General features: G+C 35.9%; 1 protein-coding gene across 1 annotated transcript; it reads left to right on the top strand.

Moving 5' to 3' along the window:
• The first annotated feature begins 1,183 nt into the window (after nucleotides 1–1,183).
• On the top strand, nucleotides 1,184–8,264 carry LOC140884520 (probable phospholipid-transporting ATPase 4). Its single transcript, XM_073291295.1, has 11 exons — nucleotides 1,184–1,352; nucleotides 2,006–4,004; nucleotides 4,099–4,209; nucleotides 4,573–4,849; nucleotides 4,954–5,042; nucleotides 5,152–5,239; nucleotides 5,327–5,536; nucleotides 6,409–6,534; nucleotides 6,808–6,906; nucleotides 7,080–7,271; nucleotides 7,359–8,264. The coding sequence occupies exons 2-11, from the start codon at nucleotides 2,200–2,202 to the stop codon at nucleotides 8,034–8,036; spliced, it is 3,675 nt and encodes a 1,224-aa protein (XP_073147396.1). The 5' UTR covers nucleotides 1,184–1,352; nucleotides 2,006–2,199; the 3' UTR covers nucleotides 8,037–8,264.
• Nucleotides 8,265–15,660: the final 7,396 nt, after the last annotated feature.

The raw sequence follows: 15,660 nt of genomic DNA, 5'->3' as shown, positions 1-15,660 counted from the left end.
TAAATGAAGTTTCTTAGAAATCAATCCATTAAAAAGCACCATAAAAAAAGTCCACCATAAAAATTCAATTTATTTTTCTCGGAAAGAGAGTGTCACACACGATTGATTTCTTTTCATTTATTATTATTTAATTATTGATGGACATTTGATAATTTATAAGTTATTACTAATCATCATTGACTTTGGATCCAAAATACACCTTTCTCTTCTTTTTTTAAAAAAAATGAATTGACAAAAAAAATGTCAACTTTTAAATACGATATAAATCGTCATTAAATGAATGAATATTATAAATTCATCGCGTTATATATGTTGTCAGACTTTAAAATTCTTTATAATAATAATTAGCTAGTTGCAACCAAATATCAATGAATATAGTTCCATTAATGTATTACTTAAGTAAATTGTTGTTATATATAAATATATATATTTTAATAATTATAATGTTTACGAGTTGTAAGACAATATATATTGTTTAAAACCTGGGAAGTTAATATAGATCTTATTACTCATGAATACAATTCAATAATGCACACAATATCCTATTCTTAAGTTTAATATTAATATGATTAGATATTTAATGTAATGATGATAATTTTTTAGAATACTCGTTTTAAATTTAAACATTTCTTTCGTATAAATTTGAAATAATGAAACGATTTCTAAAATTTTTAGTGTTTGCATTGATTTATTTAAATTCTTGGATTTGAATTATAGTTTTATTATTTACCAAAAATAAATAAACCAAATCTTAAACCACACCTTATTTATTTACACATTAATTAAAAATCCAATAAATTTCAAATAATATCTTTATTGAGTGAATATGAAATCCATTTTAATTAACATGAAAATATATATATATATATATATATATATATATATATATATATATATATATATATAAACATGTAAGGCGTATATTTAAAGTTTACGATTTTGTTTCTATAAATAATAAAAATAAATTTGAAATCCATAAATTTTAAAAAAATTTAAATCTAAATTTAAATTATTAATTATTTATGAATTTGTTGAATTGAAAATATAATAAAAATCATTCTTAATTTTGATAAGAAGTAATCTTAATTTGAATTTTAGTTTTAGTTTACAATTGAAAATAGTCGGTGTAATAAACCGGGGCTGGGCAAGTTTTATAACGGGCAATGTTCGAAGAATAGATCTCCCTCCCTGTCTCTCTCTCTCTCTCAAAAATTTCCCCTTCTCTCTGTCTATTCTCGGACCCATCTGCCTTTTCTCCTGCGTTCTTCCTTTCTCTCTCCTCCATTGCGATCTCTAAGCTGTAGCTCTATCTGGGGGTCTTTCAAATTCAAATCTTGGCCCGAAATTTACAGGTAAATCGGGGAAAATTTGTGTTTTTTTTTTCTATTTTGTGTCGGTAGTTATCATATGAACCGGGTTTTTGTCAATGCGGCTTTGTTGTTTTGGGGCGAGGGAATCAAGAACTTTATGATTTACCTCTGTGATACACTTTGTATTCTTTTAATTTTTTTAACAGAGTTGCAATGGTGGAATTTGAGCTGGCGTTTGTGATTATCCAAGTCTTTGCAATTTTTTGTTGTTTTTTGAAATGTATTTTACAGGTTGTTAATTGGCTATTTCTTTGGAAGATGTGAACGCGTTGATTCTTGGAGTAGGGAAGTCTATTGTTGTTGTCAGTTTTTGGTTGTATGATTTGGATTGTTTACGACGGTCAACTTTAAATTTAAAAATGCTAGAAATTTTTTTCTCTCCAAATTTGATCTTTTAATTTGACTTAGAATGTGGGATGTGTGTCATTTTGCTTGGATGTATTTGACTTGACTATGTTCAAGATCTTCAACACTCTGCATCATTTTTACTCCATAGATGTGCACATGGAACTTTAAAGAATCTTGGATGAAATTTCGGTCGTCATATAGTACATGCAGTTTTCTTTCTGTTTTTTTTAACTCTGATGATAGGCGAGGAACAAGGTGTGTGACTGTTTGTGATAAATTGTTCCCAGGTGCTAAATTGCTGTTATTTCTCCCATGAGATTTTAAGGAGATTGTTCATGTTGGCATGCCAATTTAGACATGGACGAAAATAAATGGCCATGTATGTTACTCCTTCACTTACATGGTGGAGGAAGGTGTTGGGGTTTACTTTTCATAATTCTATGAGGTAGCATAGTGATATTGAGCTTCAGAACAGTGAAAAATGGCTGGGGGTAGGATAAGGGCGAAGATTCGGAGGAGCAATCTTTATACATTTGCTTGCTACAGACCTCGTGCTTCCGAGGAAGATGGGCCACATGACATTCAAGGACCTGGTTATTCGCGGATGGTTTATTGTAACCAACCTCGTATGCATGAGCAAAAACCTCTCAAATACTGCTCGAACTATATTTCCACCACTAAATACAATTTCATTACATTCCTGCCAAAAGCCATATTCGAACAATTTAGACGTGTTGCCAACTTGTACTTTCTCCTTGCCGCACTCTTATCACTAACTCCTGTTTCACCATTCTCTCCTGTTAGCATGATTGCTCCATTGGTCTTTGTGGTTGGTTTGAGTATGGCTAAAGAAGCTCTGGAAGATTGGCGGCGGTTTATACAAGATATGAAGGTTAATTTGCGAAAAGCTAACGTGCATAAGAAAGATGGTGTCTTTGGTCTTAAACCCTGGATGAAGATTCGAGTTGGAGATATATTGAAAGTAGAAAAGGATAAGTTCTTTCCAGCAGATTTACTTCTTTTATCTTCTAGTTATGAAGATGGAATTTGTTATGTTGAAACTATGAATTTAGATGGGGAGACAAATTTGAAGGTGAAACGGTCTCTGGAAACAACATTGGCACTTGACGATGATCCAACTTTTAAGGATTTTAGTGCGACCATAAGATGCGAAGATCCCAATCCCAATCTTTACAGTTTTGTGGGTAATTTTGAATATGATCGCCAGGTTTACCCTCTTGATCCGAGTCAAATTCTTCTTCGTGATTCAAAGCTTCGAAACACAGCTTATGTTTATGGAGTGGTAATATTTACCGGTCATGATAGCAAAGTTATGCAGAATGCTACAAAATCTCCTTCAAAAAGGAGCAGGATCGAGAAACAAATGGACAAAATAATATATATCCTTTTCAGCCTCCTGGTCTTCATCTCGTTGATAAGCTCAGTAGGTTTTATTGTGAAGACTAAAAATGAGCTGCCAAATTGGTGGTATTTACAGGTCCCTGATAGTTCTGGTCTATTTGATCCAAGCAAGCCACTGGAGTCCGGTTTTTATCATCTTGTCACTGCTCTTATATTATATGGGTATTTGATACCAATATCCCTATATGTGTCCATTGAGGTTGTAAAAGTCCTCCAAGCTTTATTCATAAACAAGGATATTCATATGTATGATGAAGAGAGTGGAACGCCAGCTCAGGCTCGGACATCAAATTTAAATGAGGAGTTAGGACAAGTCGATACAATCCTCTCTGATAAAACTGGCACCTTGACGTGCAATCAAATGGACTTTCTCAAATGCTCCATTGCTGGTACGGCATATGGCATGCGTGCTAGTGATGTAGAACTTGCTGCTGCTAAACAGATGGCAATGGATATTGATGGCCTGAGCCAAAATGGCACACCTCATTCATGGGAGAAAAGTGGGGTTGGGTTCGGGAAATCTGAAATTCAATTAGAGACTGTGATCACATCGAGAGATGAAGAGGACCATAAGCTCCCAATAAAAGGGTTTGGCTTTGAGGATATCCGCCTCATGAATGGGAACTGGCCTCAAGAACCCAATGCAGATGTAATCTTATTATTTTTCAGAATATTATCGATTTGTCACACTGCAATTCCCGAGCAAAATGAAGTGACAGGCGCCTTTACGTATGAAGCAGAATCACCCGATGAGGGTGCATTTCTGGTTGCAGCTAGAGAATTTGGTTTTGAGTTCTGTAAAAGGACACAATCAACCATTGTAGTTCGTGAGAGATATTCTTCTTTTCAAGATCCTATCGAAAGGTTAGGTTATGAAGAATCGATAGCATTGTCGCGTCAAATATTATTCTATATTGAGCCAGGCATCTTGACATGAATTATTTTTCTTTAAAAACAGAGAATTCAAGGTTCTCAATTTGTTGGATTTCACTAGCAAGAGGAAGAGAATGTCTGTGATTGTTAAGGATGAGGATGGACAGATCTTTCTCCTGTGCAAAGGAGCTGACAGGTGTGTCACTTATAATTCGTACATGGCAATTTGAGCTGCCTCTGATCTGCTCCCACCCAAGCACAAAGAAAAGATGGTGGAAGAAAAAGATAATAAGTGAAAAAATTTGAACCAAAAAAGAGCAAAAAAAGCAGGCAGCTAGCAACTATGCCTGAATAAAATATTTATTATTATTATTATTATTTTCATGTTAGCATTTCAATAGTCATTGTCCTCATTTTAGTGACACCTCATCTAGTTATCTGGTTAAGAGCATTTGAAAAGCTTTGCCTGTGTAAATCTCTTTTGAGTTTTGCCGTTTCATTTTTATCTTCCTCAATTGGCTGTAACTCTCTTGAACTAATGTTATTCTGCACTTTACAGCATCATCTTTGATAGGTTATCAAGGAATGGAAGAATGTATGAGGAAGCCACCACGAGGCATCTGAATGAATATGGTGAGGCTGGACTGCGGACACTAGCACTTGCTTACAAGAAGCTGGATTCAGCCGAATATTCAGCTTGGAATGAAGAGTTTATGAAGGCAAAAACTTCAATAAATGGTGATAGGGAATCAATGCTTGAGCGGGTTTCTGATATGATGGAAAGGGACTTAATACTTGTTGGTGCAACTGCCGTGGAGGACAAATTACAGCAAGGAGTAAGTCATATTATTTTACGGGCTATAAATTCAGTCTCTGTTGCCCTATTCCTTTCCGTGACTCCTCCCTCTTTTTTTTTTCTTTTTTGAAAATTTCATAATAGGTGCCTCAGTGCATCGATAAGCTTGCACAGGCTGGTTTAAAGATCTGGGTTCTGACAGGTGATAAGATGGAAACTGCAATTAATATAGGGTGTGTTCCTTTCCAGAAAATATAGCTTCTAACTGTCCAATGGTACTAATAGCAATTAGATGATGGGAGTTTTCTTGATTCTAAATGGAAATATTGTCGTTTCATGCAGATTTGCTTGCAGTTTACTTCGACAAGGAATGAAACAAATATGTATTACCACGATGAATACAGATGCATTAGTGCAAGACTCCAAACAGGTATTTGTTTTTAAACAGGATGACAGATATTTACACCAAACATTACTTTAGTTTATCATAAAGTTCGTTGTTTGTCATACTGTGCAGGCTGTGAGGGAAAATATCTTGATGCAAATTACCAAAGCAACACAAATGGTTAAACTAGAAAAGGATCCAAATGCTGCATTTGCACTGATAATTGATGGGAAAACTCTAACTTACACTCTAGAGGATGACATGAAGCATCAATTCTTGAATTTAGCAGTTGATTGTGCTTCTGTCATATGCTGCCGTGTCTCACCAAAGCAGAAAGCTCTGGTAAGATTTCTCTATTTATCTAGCCAAACAATTGATTATGAGTCATCGTTCTGTCCATTCCAAATTTGTTAACGAATAAAACTTTGTTGGGCCATCTCCCAATAGGTCGGGCTTTTATGAATAACTAATAAGCGTTTGATGTTAGGGCAGGATGTTTCAAGATCATATCCTCTGTTGCACAATCCCTTTGCATGTTCTTAGGTAGTTATTTTTGGGACATTGGGAATAAGTGATTGGTATTAGGGCAGGATGTGTCAAGTCATGTTATTAGGATTGAGACCCTGGGGCTGGGGTGACTGAATTCGCTTTCGAGCTAACTGTAGCGGATTCAATGGCAGTAGTATTCTCAAATCATATCAGAGGGGTTGGGATTTACTGTGGAATTTTTATTAATTTGTTTTTCATTTTTTTCATTTCGCTCGGTCTTACGAGAAAGGCACGTGATTCAGGAAAATTTTTGAAATAAATCTACGCTTATTGAAGGTGAAGTTTGGAACATAGAACCCATACTTTTTGATTTGGACAAGAAAGAACGACAGAAATCCCTAGAAACATCCAAGCCCCCCCATATAGCTGAGAATTTCCGGTCCTCTGTTGCACAATCCCTTTGCTTGGTATTAGGTAATTATTTTTGGGCCTTCGTTACCACTATCCTACTGATGTCTTTGTTATGCCTTGGATATGAGTTCTGGGCATACCTGATCAAAATCCATGTTATGCCTTTAATATTAATGTTATGGTAGCTATGTCCTAATCTCTGGCTTACATTTAATGGGTGTGTTTGAAGTATAAAAACATTAGTTTACCCCACTCTCATGAGCTCGGATTGGACAAATAGACTTGTAACAAAACTTTTGCTATTTCACAATTAGGTTACAAGATTGGTAAAAGAAGGAACTGGGAAAACGACACTAGCAATTGGTGATGGTGCAAATGATGTGGGTATGATTCAAGAAGCGGATATTGGTGTCGGCATCAGTGGATGTGAAGGAATGCAGGTCTGTTATAAATGTCTCATATTGCTGTTTATTCGTCCATTCAGTTAGAGGTGTATTTTTCTATGATAGAATAAGTTAATCCGGCGATTTTTCATTTCTTATCAAAACCATAAAGATTTTTTTATCCTTTACCCAGCTTTCATTTTTTGCAATTTAAAAAATCAACTACTTTCAATTTGGCATGGAGGGAATTCCTTAAGAAACCTGATAGATAGTTGCTATGATGAACCCCATTGCCATAAATTGGCCAACTGAATGTCAATTGTTTTGCAGGCTGTGATGGCTAGTGACTTTGCTATTGCACAGTTCCGGTTTCTGGAAAGACTTCTGGTCGTTCATGGCCATTGGTGTTACAAAAGAATAGCTCAGATGGTAAAGATTATCTAAGACAAATTAAATCAGTTGTATATTTGAATAAAGAGCTTTGTTCCCCAAAACCACACCCCCCCCCCCCCCCCCACAACCCGCTTTGGCATGCAGATCATAAATCAGATCACTCATCTTGGGAGCTAATGCCAATCTGAACTGTAATTTTTTGCATACAGATTTGTTATTTCTTCTACAAAAATATTGCGTTCGGCCTCACAATATTCTACTTCGAAGCTTTTGCTGGATTTTCTGGACAATCAGTGTATGTTGACTGGTACATGCTGCTATTCAATGTCGTTCTTACTTCGTTACCTGTCATTTCACTCGGTGTGTTTGAACAAGACGTTGATTCTGAAGTGTGCTTGCAGGTTTGTGATCTAAGGGCACTGACCAGAGTTTTGTTCATTTTAGCCAATTCTTATATTGATGCAATTTTCTTTGCGTGATTGATTCAGTTTCCAGCTTTATATCAGCAAGGGCCAAAAAATCTGTTCTTTGACTGGTACCGAATATTCGGCTGGATGGGAAATGGTCTTTACACATCGCTCATTATATTTTTTCTAAACATCATCATCTTTTATGACCAAGCCTTCCGTTCTGGAGGTCAAACCGCTGATATGATAGCTGTTGGTACGACAATGTTCACTTGCGTAATTTGGGCCGTAAATTGCCAAATAGCTCTAACAATGAGCCACTTCACATGGATACAACACTTTCTTGTTTGGGGTAGCGTCGCTTCTTGGTACCTTTTTCTTCTGCTATATGGTGAACTATCTCTAGCTCTCAATGAAAATGCCTTCAGAATCCTCTCGGAAATCCTAGCCCCCGCCCCCATTTACTGGTCCACAACCCTTTTAGTATCTGTTGCCTGTAATCTTCCCTATCTTGCTCATATTTCATTCCAAAGATCATTCAATCCATTGGATCACCACGTGATTCAAGAGATCAAATATTATAGAAAGGACATTGAGGATCGACATATGTGGAGAAGGGAACGATCCAAAGCTCGACAAAAGACCAAGATCGGATTTACAGCAAGAGTGGATGCAAAAATCAGGCAGTTGAAAGGGAGACTGCAGAAGAAATATTCATCCATGGGTACTCCTGCTGTAATACAACAAGCACAATTGTAAGTGTACATTAGTTCAATATTTTTTCATTTTTCTCTTGGTAGTTTTAGAGGGGGTTTTGTCGATCAAAATTTTGTGCTATCATTTTTCATTTGAGGGCCATTTTTGTTGGTAGTTTTGCCCTGTATAGTGAGTTTTCTTGAGGTGATTTGTCATTCCAAACGACTAAAATATGTTGTATGTACTATATTTCAGTGTGTGGTTATCTCACAGCTTGTGAAAATAGTGGAAACAAACTAGCCTAATCTCTTTCCTTCTATATTTTGTCGTGAGATTTTCCCCCCGTTTTTTTGGGTTACTTGTTCAAATTTTTCGTCTTAAATTAGGTGGAATTCTAATTTTCACATTCCTTTTGTCATGATATTCAACTCCATTTTTATCAATTTTAAAATCGATTTATCCCATTGATTGTCAGGTTTCTTCGATTTATGCAAACTTTTGAATCCAAATACCTAAAAAGACCATTGTTTCCCTCTATATTTTTCTTCTATCCTATGGTAGGGTTTCCATTTTATTCAAAGTCATATGAACTATGACTGTAGTAGCAATAATTGTTGATCAGACAATGACCACAAAAACTTACTGGTTGTTGGTTGGGTAGGTTGTTAACATTTAAGATCAACAATTAAGCGCACACACCCCCTTTTATATATTTATATTATAATATAGGCTAGAAAATATGCACGCGCGTACGTGAGAAACTTGTGTTTGAGTAATTAGAATTCGAAACAAAATTAACAAAAAACTTCTATGAGACGATATCATGAGTCAATTTTATCAGAAAAATTTTATATTTTGGTCAAACATGAAATATTATTTATTTTTATGTCAAAAGTATTATTTTTATTTGTAAATATAAGCGGGGTTGACCCGTTTCAAGGATAAAGATGCGTGAGACCTTCTCACAAGAGACTTACTTTAAAATTAATTAACTCCACTAAAAATAATGATAATAGTATTGTAAATTTTATCAATTAATGTTAATTACTCATATATAACTAATTTGGATAAAAAACATGATTTTTTTTAAAAAATTCTTGTAAAATATTTGAACTATTCAATTTTTTCTCATATTTTTTTATTGTATCATTTTTTTGTCATATTCACTCAACAAATACATATATTTTCATATTTTCTTCAATCATTACATTTTTTTGGGAAATCAATTATATGTACTATCGAAAAATTAAGTTTTGGTGGTCAACATATTTAAAGCAGAATTGGACCAAGCTTAACTAATAAATATCGAACCAAGTGTTTTGTCTATGAGCTCAACTAATATTGCTAAATTGGACTAAGCAAAGTGAAATGGACTTGGGACCTTAACTGGAAGCAGTTGAGAATGTCATTTATATTTTTAACTGAACTCAGAACCTTGACCGAACCATAACTGCATGGACACCTCGACTAATCAAGGACACTCAACCGGATCCGACCATAACTGGAAAGGACTCTAACTTTTATGTACTCGGAAGAATATTCAAATTGCCAGTCACAAATCATTTGTACCTAGCCATTTTTGAATAAAGTTTTTCGTACACTCCAATGATATATTGAAGGATTGTAGGCGTACTTACCTTGTACCATGAACAATAATGATGATGTAGAGAATATGACAAAGGAACGGGTACTATTTTTAGAAGCAAATTTGTTTTGAAAAATATGACCGTTGTAGAAATTATTCTATAAATAAGAGTGAAATTCAATTGAGAAAGCTCTCTGATTTTCTAAGTATTTTCAATCACTCGCAAGTTTTCAAAATTCAACTGAATTCTCAAATACTCAAGATCAAATATCTCAAGCACACACTTCAAGTTACATCTAATCAAGTTTAAAAGATCATATTTGTGCAAGTCTTTGAGTTGTAATTCATTGTATCTTACTTCAGTTGTATATTGTAATAAATCAATCGAGACTAGGAGTTTCAATTGAGGCAGTGTGATGAGTCCTAACTGAATCGGGGTTTTACAAGTAATTGCAATTCTCAAAGTCTTCTAGTGAAATATTCTAGTGTGTGAAAGAAGGGGTGATGTAAGAATATTTAAATCTCCGAACATCCATAAACATATTGTTGTTTAATTACTTTCAGTCGACCTTATTTCCAATCCATTTATCAGTTGTTCAATCTTTCAGTCGACCTCTTTCCGCACAATTTTTGTTGGTTAACTGACTTCGCCAGTAAAGAAAGAATATTGGTTCAGTTGACACTTCAACTGAACTAATTTTGTAGCAGAAAAGTTCATAAGTGTGTATTCACCCCCTCTACACACATTTCCGATACTAACAAGTGGTATCAGAGCGATGATCTTTCTTTCTTGTGAACACATATTCAAGATGACATCATTCAAAAAAATCCCAATGTACTCCAAGGAGGAATTTGATGACTTGAAGATCAGAATACAAGCTCATATTGCAGCCCGAGATGACGACATATAGTACATTTTCATAGATGGTCCTATGACAATCACAAAAGCCAACACAACAGTTTCAGTTAGTGTTGGAGTATCTCAAACAATCGAAAAGCCAAGGAGTGAATGGACTGTAGAGGATAAGAAGAAATCAAACTTGGAAAATGTAGCGAAGGACATTCTTTGCAAGATGTTTAACAAGAATACATTCAGAAAAATAAAAATGTGTAAAACTGAAAAAGAAATATGGGAAAAATTGATCCAGTTATGTGAAGGAAATTGTTACGACTTAAACGCGTATAAATCTGAAGGGAGAGATTAATGTTTTTAATGATTGAATTTTGATGATTACAAAACTCGGTTTATTGTTACTAATCATTTCGAGTGAGACAATGCAGGTTAAATAATTTTTCCTAGTTGTGTTCGTAAGTTTCGAAGGAGTTCGGAAGTTCCGAACGTCTTCTCAAGAAATTTCCACCCGAAGCTGCTCGGAGGCAATGAAGTATATGGTTCGGAAGTTCCGATCTGCAAGATCAATCAACTGAATAAATTGTGGAATAAATTGATTCGAAAAAGAGTTCGGTAGTTTCGAAGTGAATCGGTGATTCCGTAGTGGTCTACAACTCAGCAGATTTAATTGAATTTAAGCGGGATATGGAGATCGGTTGATCTGAAGACATGATCAGAGGATTCGATCGCGAAGCAGCAATCATGGATTTGATTAAAGGAGACCGGTAGTTCCAAACTGGGTTCGGAAGGTCCGAACGCAACCGATTTTCACCACTATATAAAGGCCATTTGGAGGACATTTGAAGACATCAAGAATTCTTCTCTTGTGTCTTTTAATATATTCTTGTAAAAGAAAATATAAGTGTGGTGATCGTGATTGTTGAATTCAAATTTGTGATCGAGTTGTAAAGGTTATCCTTGGAGCCCTCAAGTCCAAGTAGACGCAGCAAGCGTGTTGTTGTAAAGGCTATCCTTGGAGCCTTCAAGGCCAAGAAGAAGTTCTACTGATACCTCTATTAATCGATCTTAGCTGGGAAGGGGAGACGTAGACGATTTTTCGTCGAACTTCCATAAAAATCTCTACTCTATTTTACTGCTTTATTTTATTTCTGTCATTTTATTTATTTTTATTATCATTTTGATTGTCCAAAAGTCTTCCGCTTGCGTTTTTTCAAAATAATTTTTAAAATGCTAAAGAGGCCAAAGAACCTATTTAACCCCCTAGGTTCCAACAAGTGGTATCAGAGACACATTTTGATTATTTTTTCAAAATATTTTTATGGCCAATCTAGCAAGTGATTATGCTCAAGGACAATCTACAAATCGTCCTCCTCTTTTCAATGGTACTAATCACGGATATTGGAAGAATAGAATGACATTATATATCCAATCCGTTGATTATGACTTTTGGAAAGTAACAGTGAAAGATCCTTACATCCCCATGAAAAAGGTGGATGAAAGAGAAGTTTCTAAAGGAATGAATGATCTTTCAAAAGAGGATATGCGATCGATTTCTCAAAATGCTAAGCTATGAATATTTTGCATTGTGTCTTAGATATGAAAGAGTACAACCGAATCTCAATGTGCTCCTCCGCAAAAGAGATTTAGGACAAATTGGAGATTTTCCACCAAGGAACCAATCAAATGAAAGAGACAAAGATTGATCTTCTTTAACTCAAGTATGAAACTTTCGAGATGGATCCCCAAGAAGATATTGACACCATGTTCCGAAGGCTTACTCAAATCATCAATGAGCTTTCCCCACTAGGAGAAACCTATCCTCCCAAGTAAGTTTGGAGACGAGCACTTCGAGCACTACCAACGGAGTGGGATGCATAAAGGACAACAATCATTGAGTCCAACAAAGGTGGTGCCGCCTCCTACGACATTGATGAGCTTCATGGAACTCTCAAAACCCATGAGCTTGATGTATCCACTCGAAAGGCGAACAAAAAGGAGGATGACAAGATCAAAGCTAAAGGGATAGCCTTGACCAGTCAAGTTGAAGGAAGTGACGACAAATAAATGACTCTATTCACAAGAAAATTCAAAAGATTCATGCGGAGCAATAAATTCAAGACAGACAAGAATGTTGAAAAAGAAGTAACCTGCTACAACTGTCAACAAATGGGGCACTATGCAAATAAATGTCCTCTTAGAAAGAAAGTTGAAAAAGGCAAAAAGAGCGCACTCATGGCCACATGGAGTTATAGTGACGACGACGATGAGGAAGCTAACATCTGCATGGCCAAAGAAGATGACATCGTATCCGACGACGACGATGAGGTACCAACCTATGATGAAATACTATACGCTTATAGTAAATTCTTTGATATAGCTAAACATCTTAGAAAATAAAACAAACAATTGAAAATAGAATTAGAATATAAGACGCGTGAAAACATAAAGTTAAAAAGAAACATAGAAAACTTAGAAAAATCATTCGATAAATCCAACCTCAATAGTGAAAAATTGAATAACTTATTAAGCATGCAGCGTTGTAGCTTTGATAAAGGTAGATTAGGGTCTAAAGGAAAATCCTTAAACTTCACTAGTCTAATAGCTAAAGCTAAGATGATATCGCCACCTATATGCACATACTGTTGTAAAATTGGTCATATTAGACCTAAGTGTAGATCACTTAGACATCAATACAAAAAAAGAAGTTATCTAAAATGGATTCCCAAGATTCCCCCCTTGAATAAATTGAAGGACTCAACGAGCAAATGTGTACCAAAATTCAACATGAATTTCAATCTTGTAAGGACAAGAAAAAAACAAGGCATCAAGCATTTGATATCTTGACAATGGATGCTCTCGACACATGACAGAGAACAAGGATCTTCTCCAATCAATCAAACCAAAGGAAAAGGGGACAGTTACCTTTGGAGACAATGGCAAAGGAATTATTGAAGGCATCAGATCAATATGTATATCTAACTCTACTATGATTGATGATGTTTGATAAGTGCATTTTGTATGCATTAGTTTGTGTTATTTTTATATATATTTTGTGTGCATTCATATTGTTTTTATGTGTGTTTATGTGTTTTAATGTATGTGTGTGTATTTCACTCTCTCGGTTGATTTTGTAGGAAAATGAATTTTTGAAGAGTGAATTACGGAGCAGCTTTGGTCGAAAATTCAAATTTATTTTTAGATAGATCCAAATCCAATCTCCATCATTCAAAATTTCAAGATGTTTTGAAGCTACTGTCCAAATTTCAGCTCGATCCGACAACTAGAACTCAAGATATGAATTTTTCAAAATCGTCGCGCGGAGCAGGTTGAAGCATGCGCTGATAGGTGAATGTGTAGCGCGATTTTACTTAAAATCAGAACAAGAATAAGCGCTGTTGGGGATTGGATGAAGCGCTAACGCGCAATGGAGATGGGGAACAACGCATGTGTTTAGCACAAGGAGTTGTGCAAATGCGCAAGGGAGAAAAGATTTGCGCAAGGAATAAGAAACATACGCGCGCGAGCGCAGAGGGAAATTCCAGAGATTTGAAGGAAGGTCACACACGAGCGAGCTTATTTCTCGCACGCGCGCGAGAGGAGTACCAGACACTGTTTTGAAGACTTGCGCGTGAGCGGGTTCTATGTCAGGCGCGAGCGCGTGTCGCGGAGTCAGATTAATTCGAGAATTATATTTTGTGAAGGAAACTAATTTTTATGGGATCTAAACACTATAAATAGAGGATTTTAATATTTTTGAAGGGTTCATGATTTTCCAGACGCACAGGACGCGCAAGGCGGCTACTGCTTGGGAGAAGATTTCTTTCTTTTCTTTTATTTTTATTTTCAATTTGAAAGAGTGGGTGCCCAGTGAGCCAACTTGTGGCTATGGGCTTTGATGACTCTTTGTACAAACGATCTTTTGTTTAATGTAATTTACACTTTTATTAATGGCAATGACTTTATCTTTCTTCATATTGTTATATTATGATATACTATTGTTGTTTTGATAAAGACCTTGAATATACTATAGTGTATGTAAGATGTGGTAGAACATGGGGATGTCTATCATGAAATACATCTTATAGTCACTGTATATTCTAAACTGTTCCTAGTCGATTGAGCCGTCCGATAATAAGGATAAGGATCGCTCGAGTTTGAGACTAGCATTTGCGATGCGGAGTACCACGTTTCATTGGTTGGGAACATGGAGATGTTCGAAGCATGCAAATGGATATTCATAGGATGAATAATCGAACTACCCTATCCGGACTTTCCAAGTGGTTATCACTTATCGAGTGGATTAAGTCCGCGGTTTTGGTTGTACACCATTAGTCCTTACTACTTGAAACATCATGGAGACTCTATATGCTAGTACTGTGCTTTGACTCGTTTACCGACTCTATGGGGGTCATCAGGTGTCGGGATTGGGTACAGTTACAACACATATAGGAGTCGATGCATTGTTGTCAAGGATTCACCACATACTTGCGAGTGTGGATATCCTATGCGATCTGAGGAGATATTAGTGTGACGAATCTCTGGCCAGAGTACTTGATGTGATTTAAGAAATGGTTTCTTAGTAGCACATGCGATGTCACTAATTTGATCTTCAAGATGTATTGCATAGTTATCGAATCTTGAGCGACTCTCGATATACCAATGGTTGTTGATTCGATCGGGATATATGGATGAAGGGACCGTACTGTACGCTAACCAAAATCTACTGGTTCTTGTAGGCACTATCAGTGATACCTAGGGAATCATGGGGCGATGTTGCTAGGCGCTTTACCATGATTCGTTGGGCAAGTCGGAAATCGTTGTTCCGAGTCACAAGGAGTTGTGAGCCCACGGCTAGCTGTATCCCTGAACCATTGAGGGTCACACAGTGTAATGGAGTTTTAATCCCCGTTGAGATAGTTAAATTTAAAGAGTTAAATTTAATGAATAAAGAAGTTGGACTTCTTAAATAAGAGTAAGGGAGTAGGATTTCCTAAAATGACATAGGGATGTACATTTTTGGAAACCACTGAATTCGGATTCAGGAAAATTTATCTTGACTTTAAAATGTGCAGAAATGGTTTCTGTGCACATTGGTAAAATCGGTTTATCAATCGGAGTCACGATGAATTTTATATTAATTTCTGAACGTGCGGGCTTTGCTTGTCGGGCCTCAACTTATGACTAATGGGCCCTAAGCTGTTAGTGGCCTGCATTATAAATAAGTTATTGCAGTACAGAAATTAGACACA

Source organism: Henckelia pumila, chromosome 2 (genome assembly GCF_033568475.1).
Source record: "Henckelia pumila isolate YLH828 chromosome 2, ASM3356847v2, whole genome shotgun sequence".
Classification (NCBI taxonomy): Eukaryota; Viridiplantae; Streptophyta; class Magnoliopsida; order Lamiales; family Gesneriaceae; genus Henckelia; species Henckelia pumila.
This window is presented reverse-complemented; position numbering and strand designations above follow the sequence as displayed.

Bases quoted from the DNA above. Each gene is read 5' to 3' on its own strand.
- LOC140884520 (XM_073291295.1), top strand. From the start codon at position 2,200: ATGGCTGGGGGTAGGATAAGGGCGAAGATTCGGAGGAGCAATCTTTAT. The intron at 4,210-4,572 runs GTGTGTCACTTA...TGCACTTTACAG, and splicing joins CTGTGCAAAGGAGCTGACAG to CATCATCTTTGATAGGTTAT. The intron at 5,240-5,326 runs GTATTTGTTTTT...CATACTGTGCAG, and splicing joins TAGTGCAAGACTCCAAACAG to GCTGTGAGGGAAAATATCTT.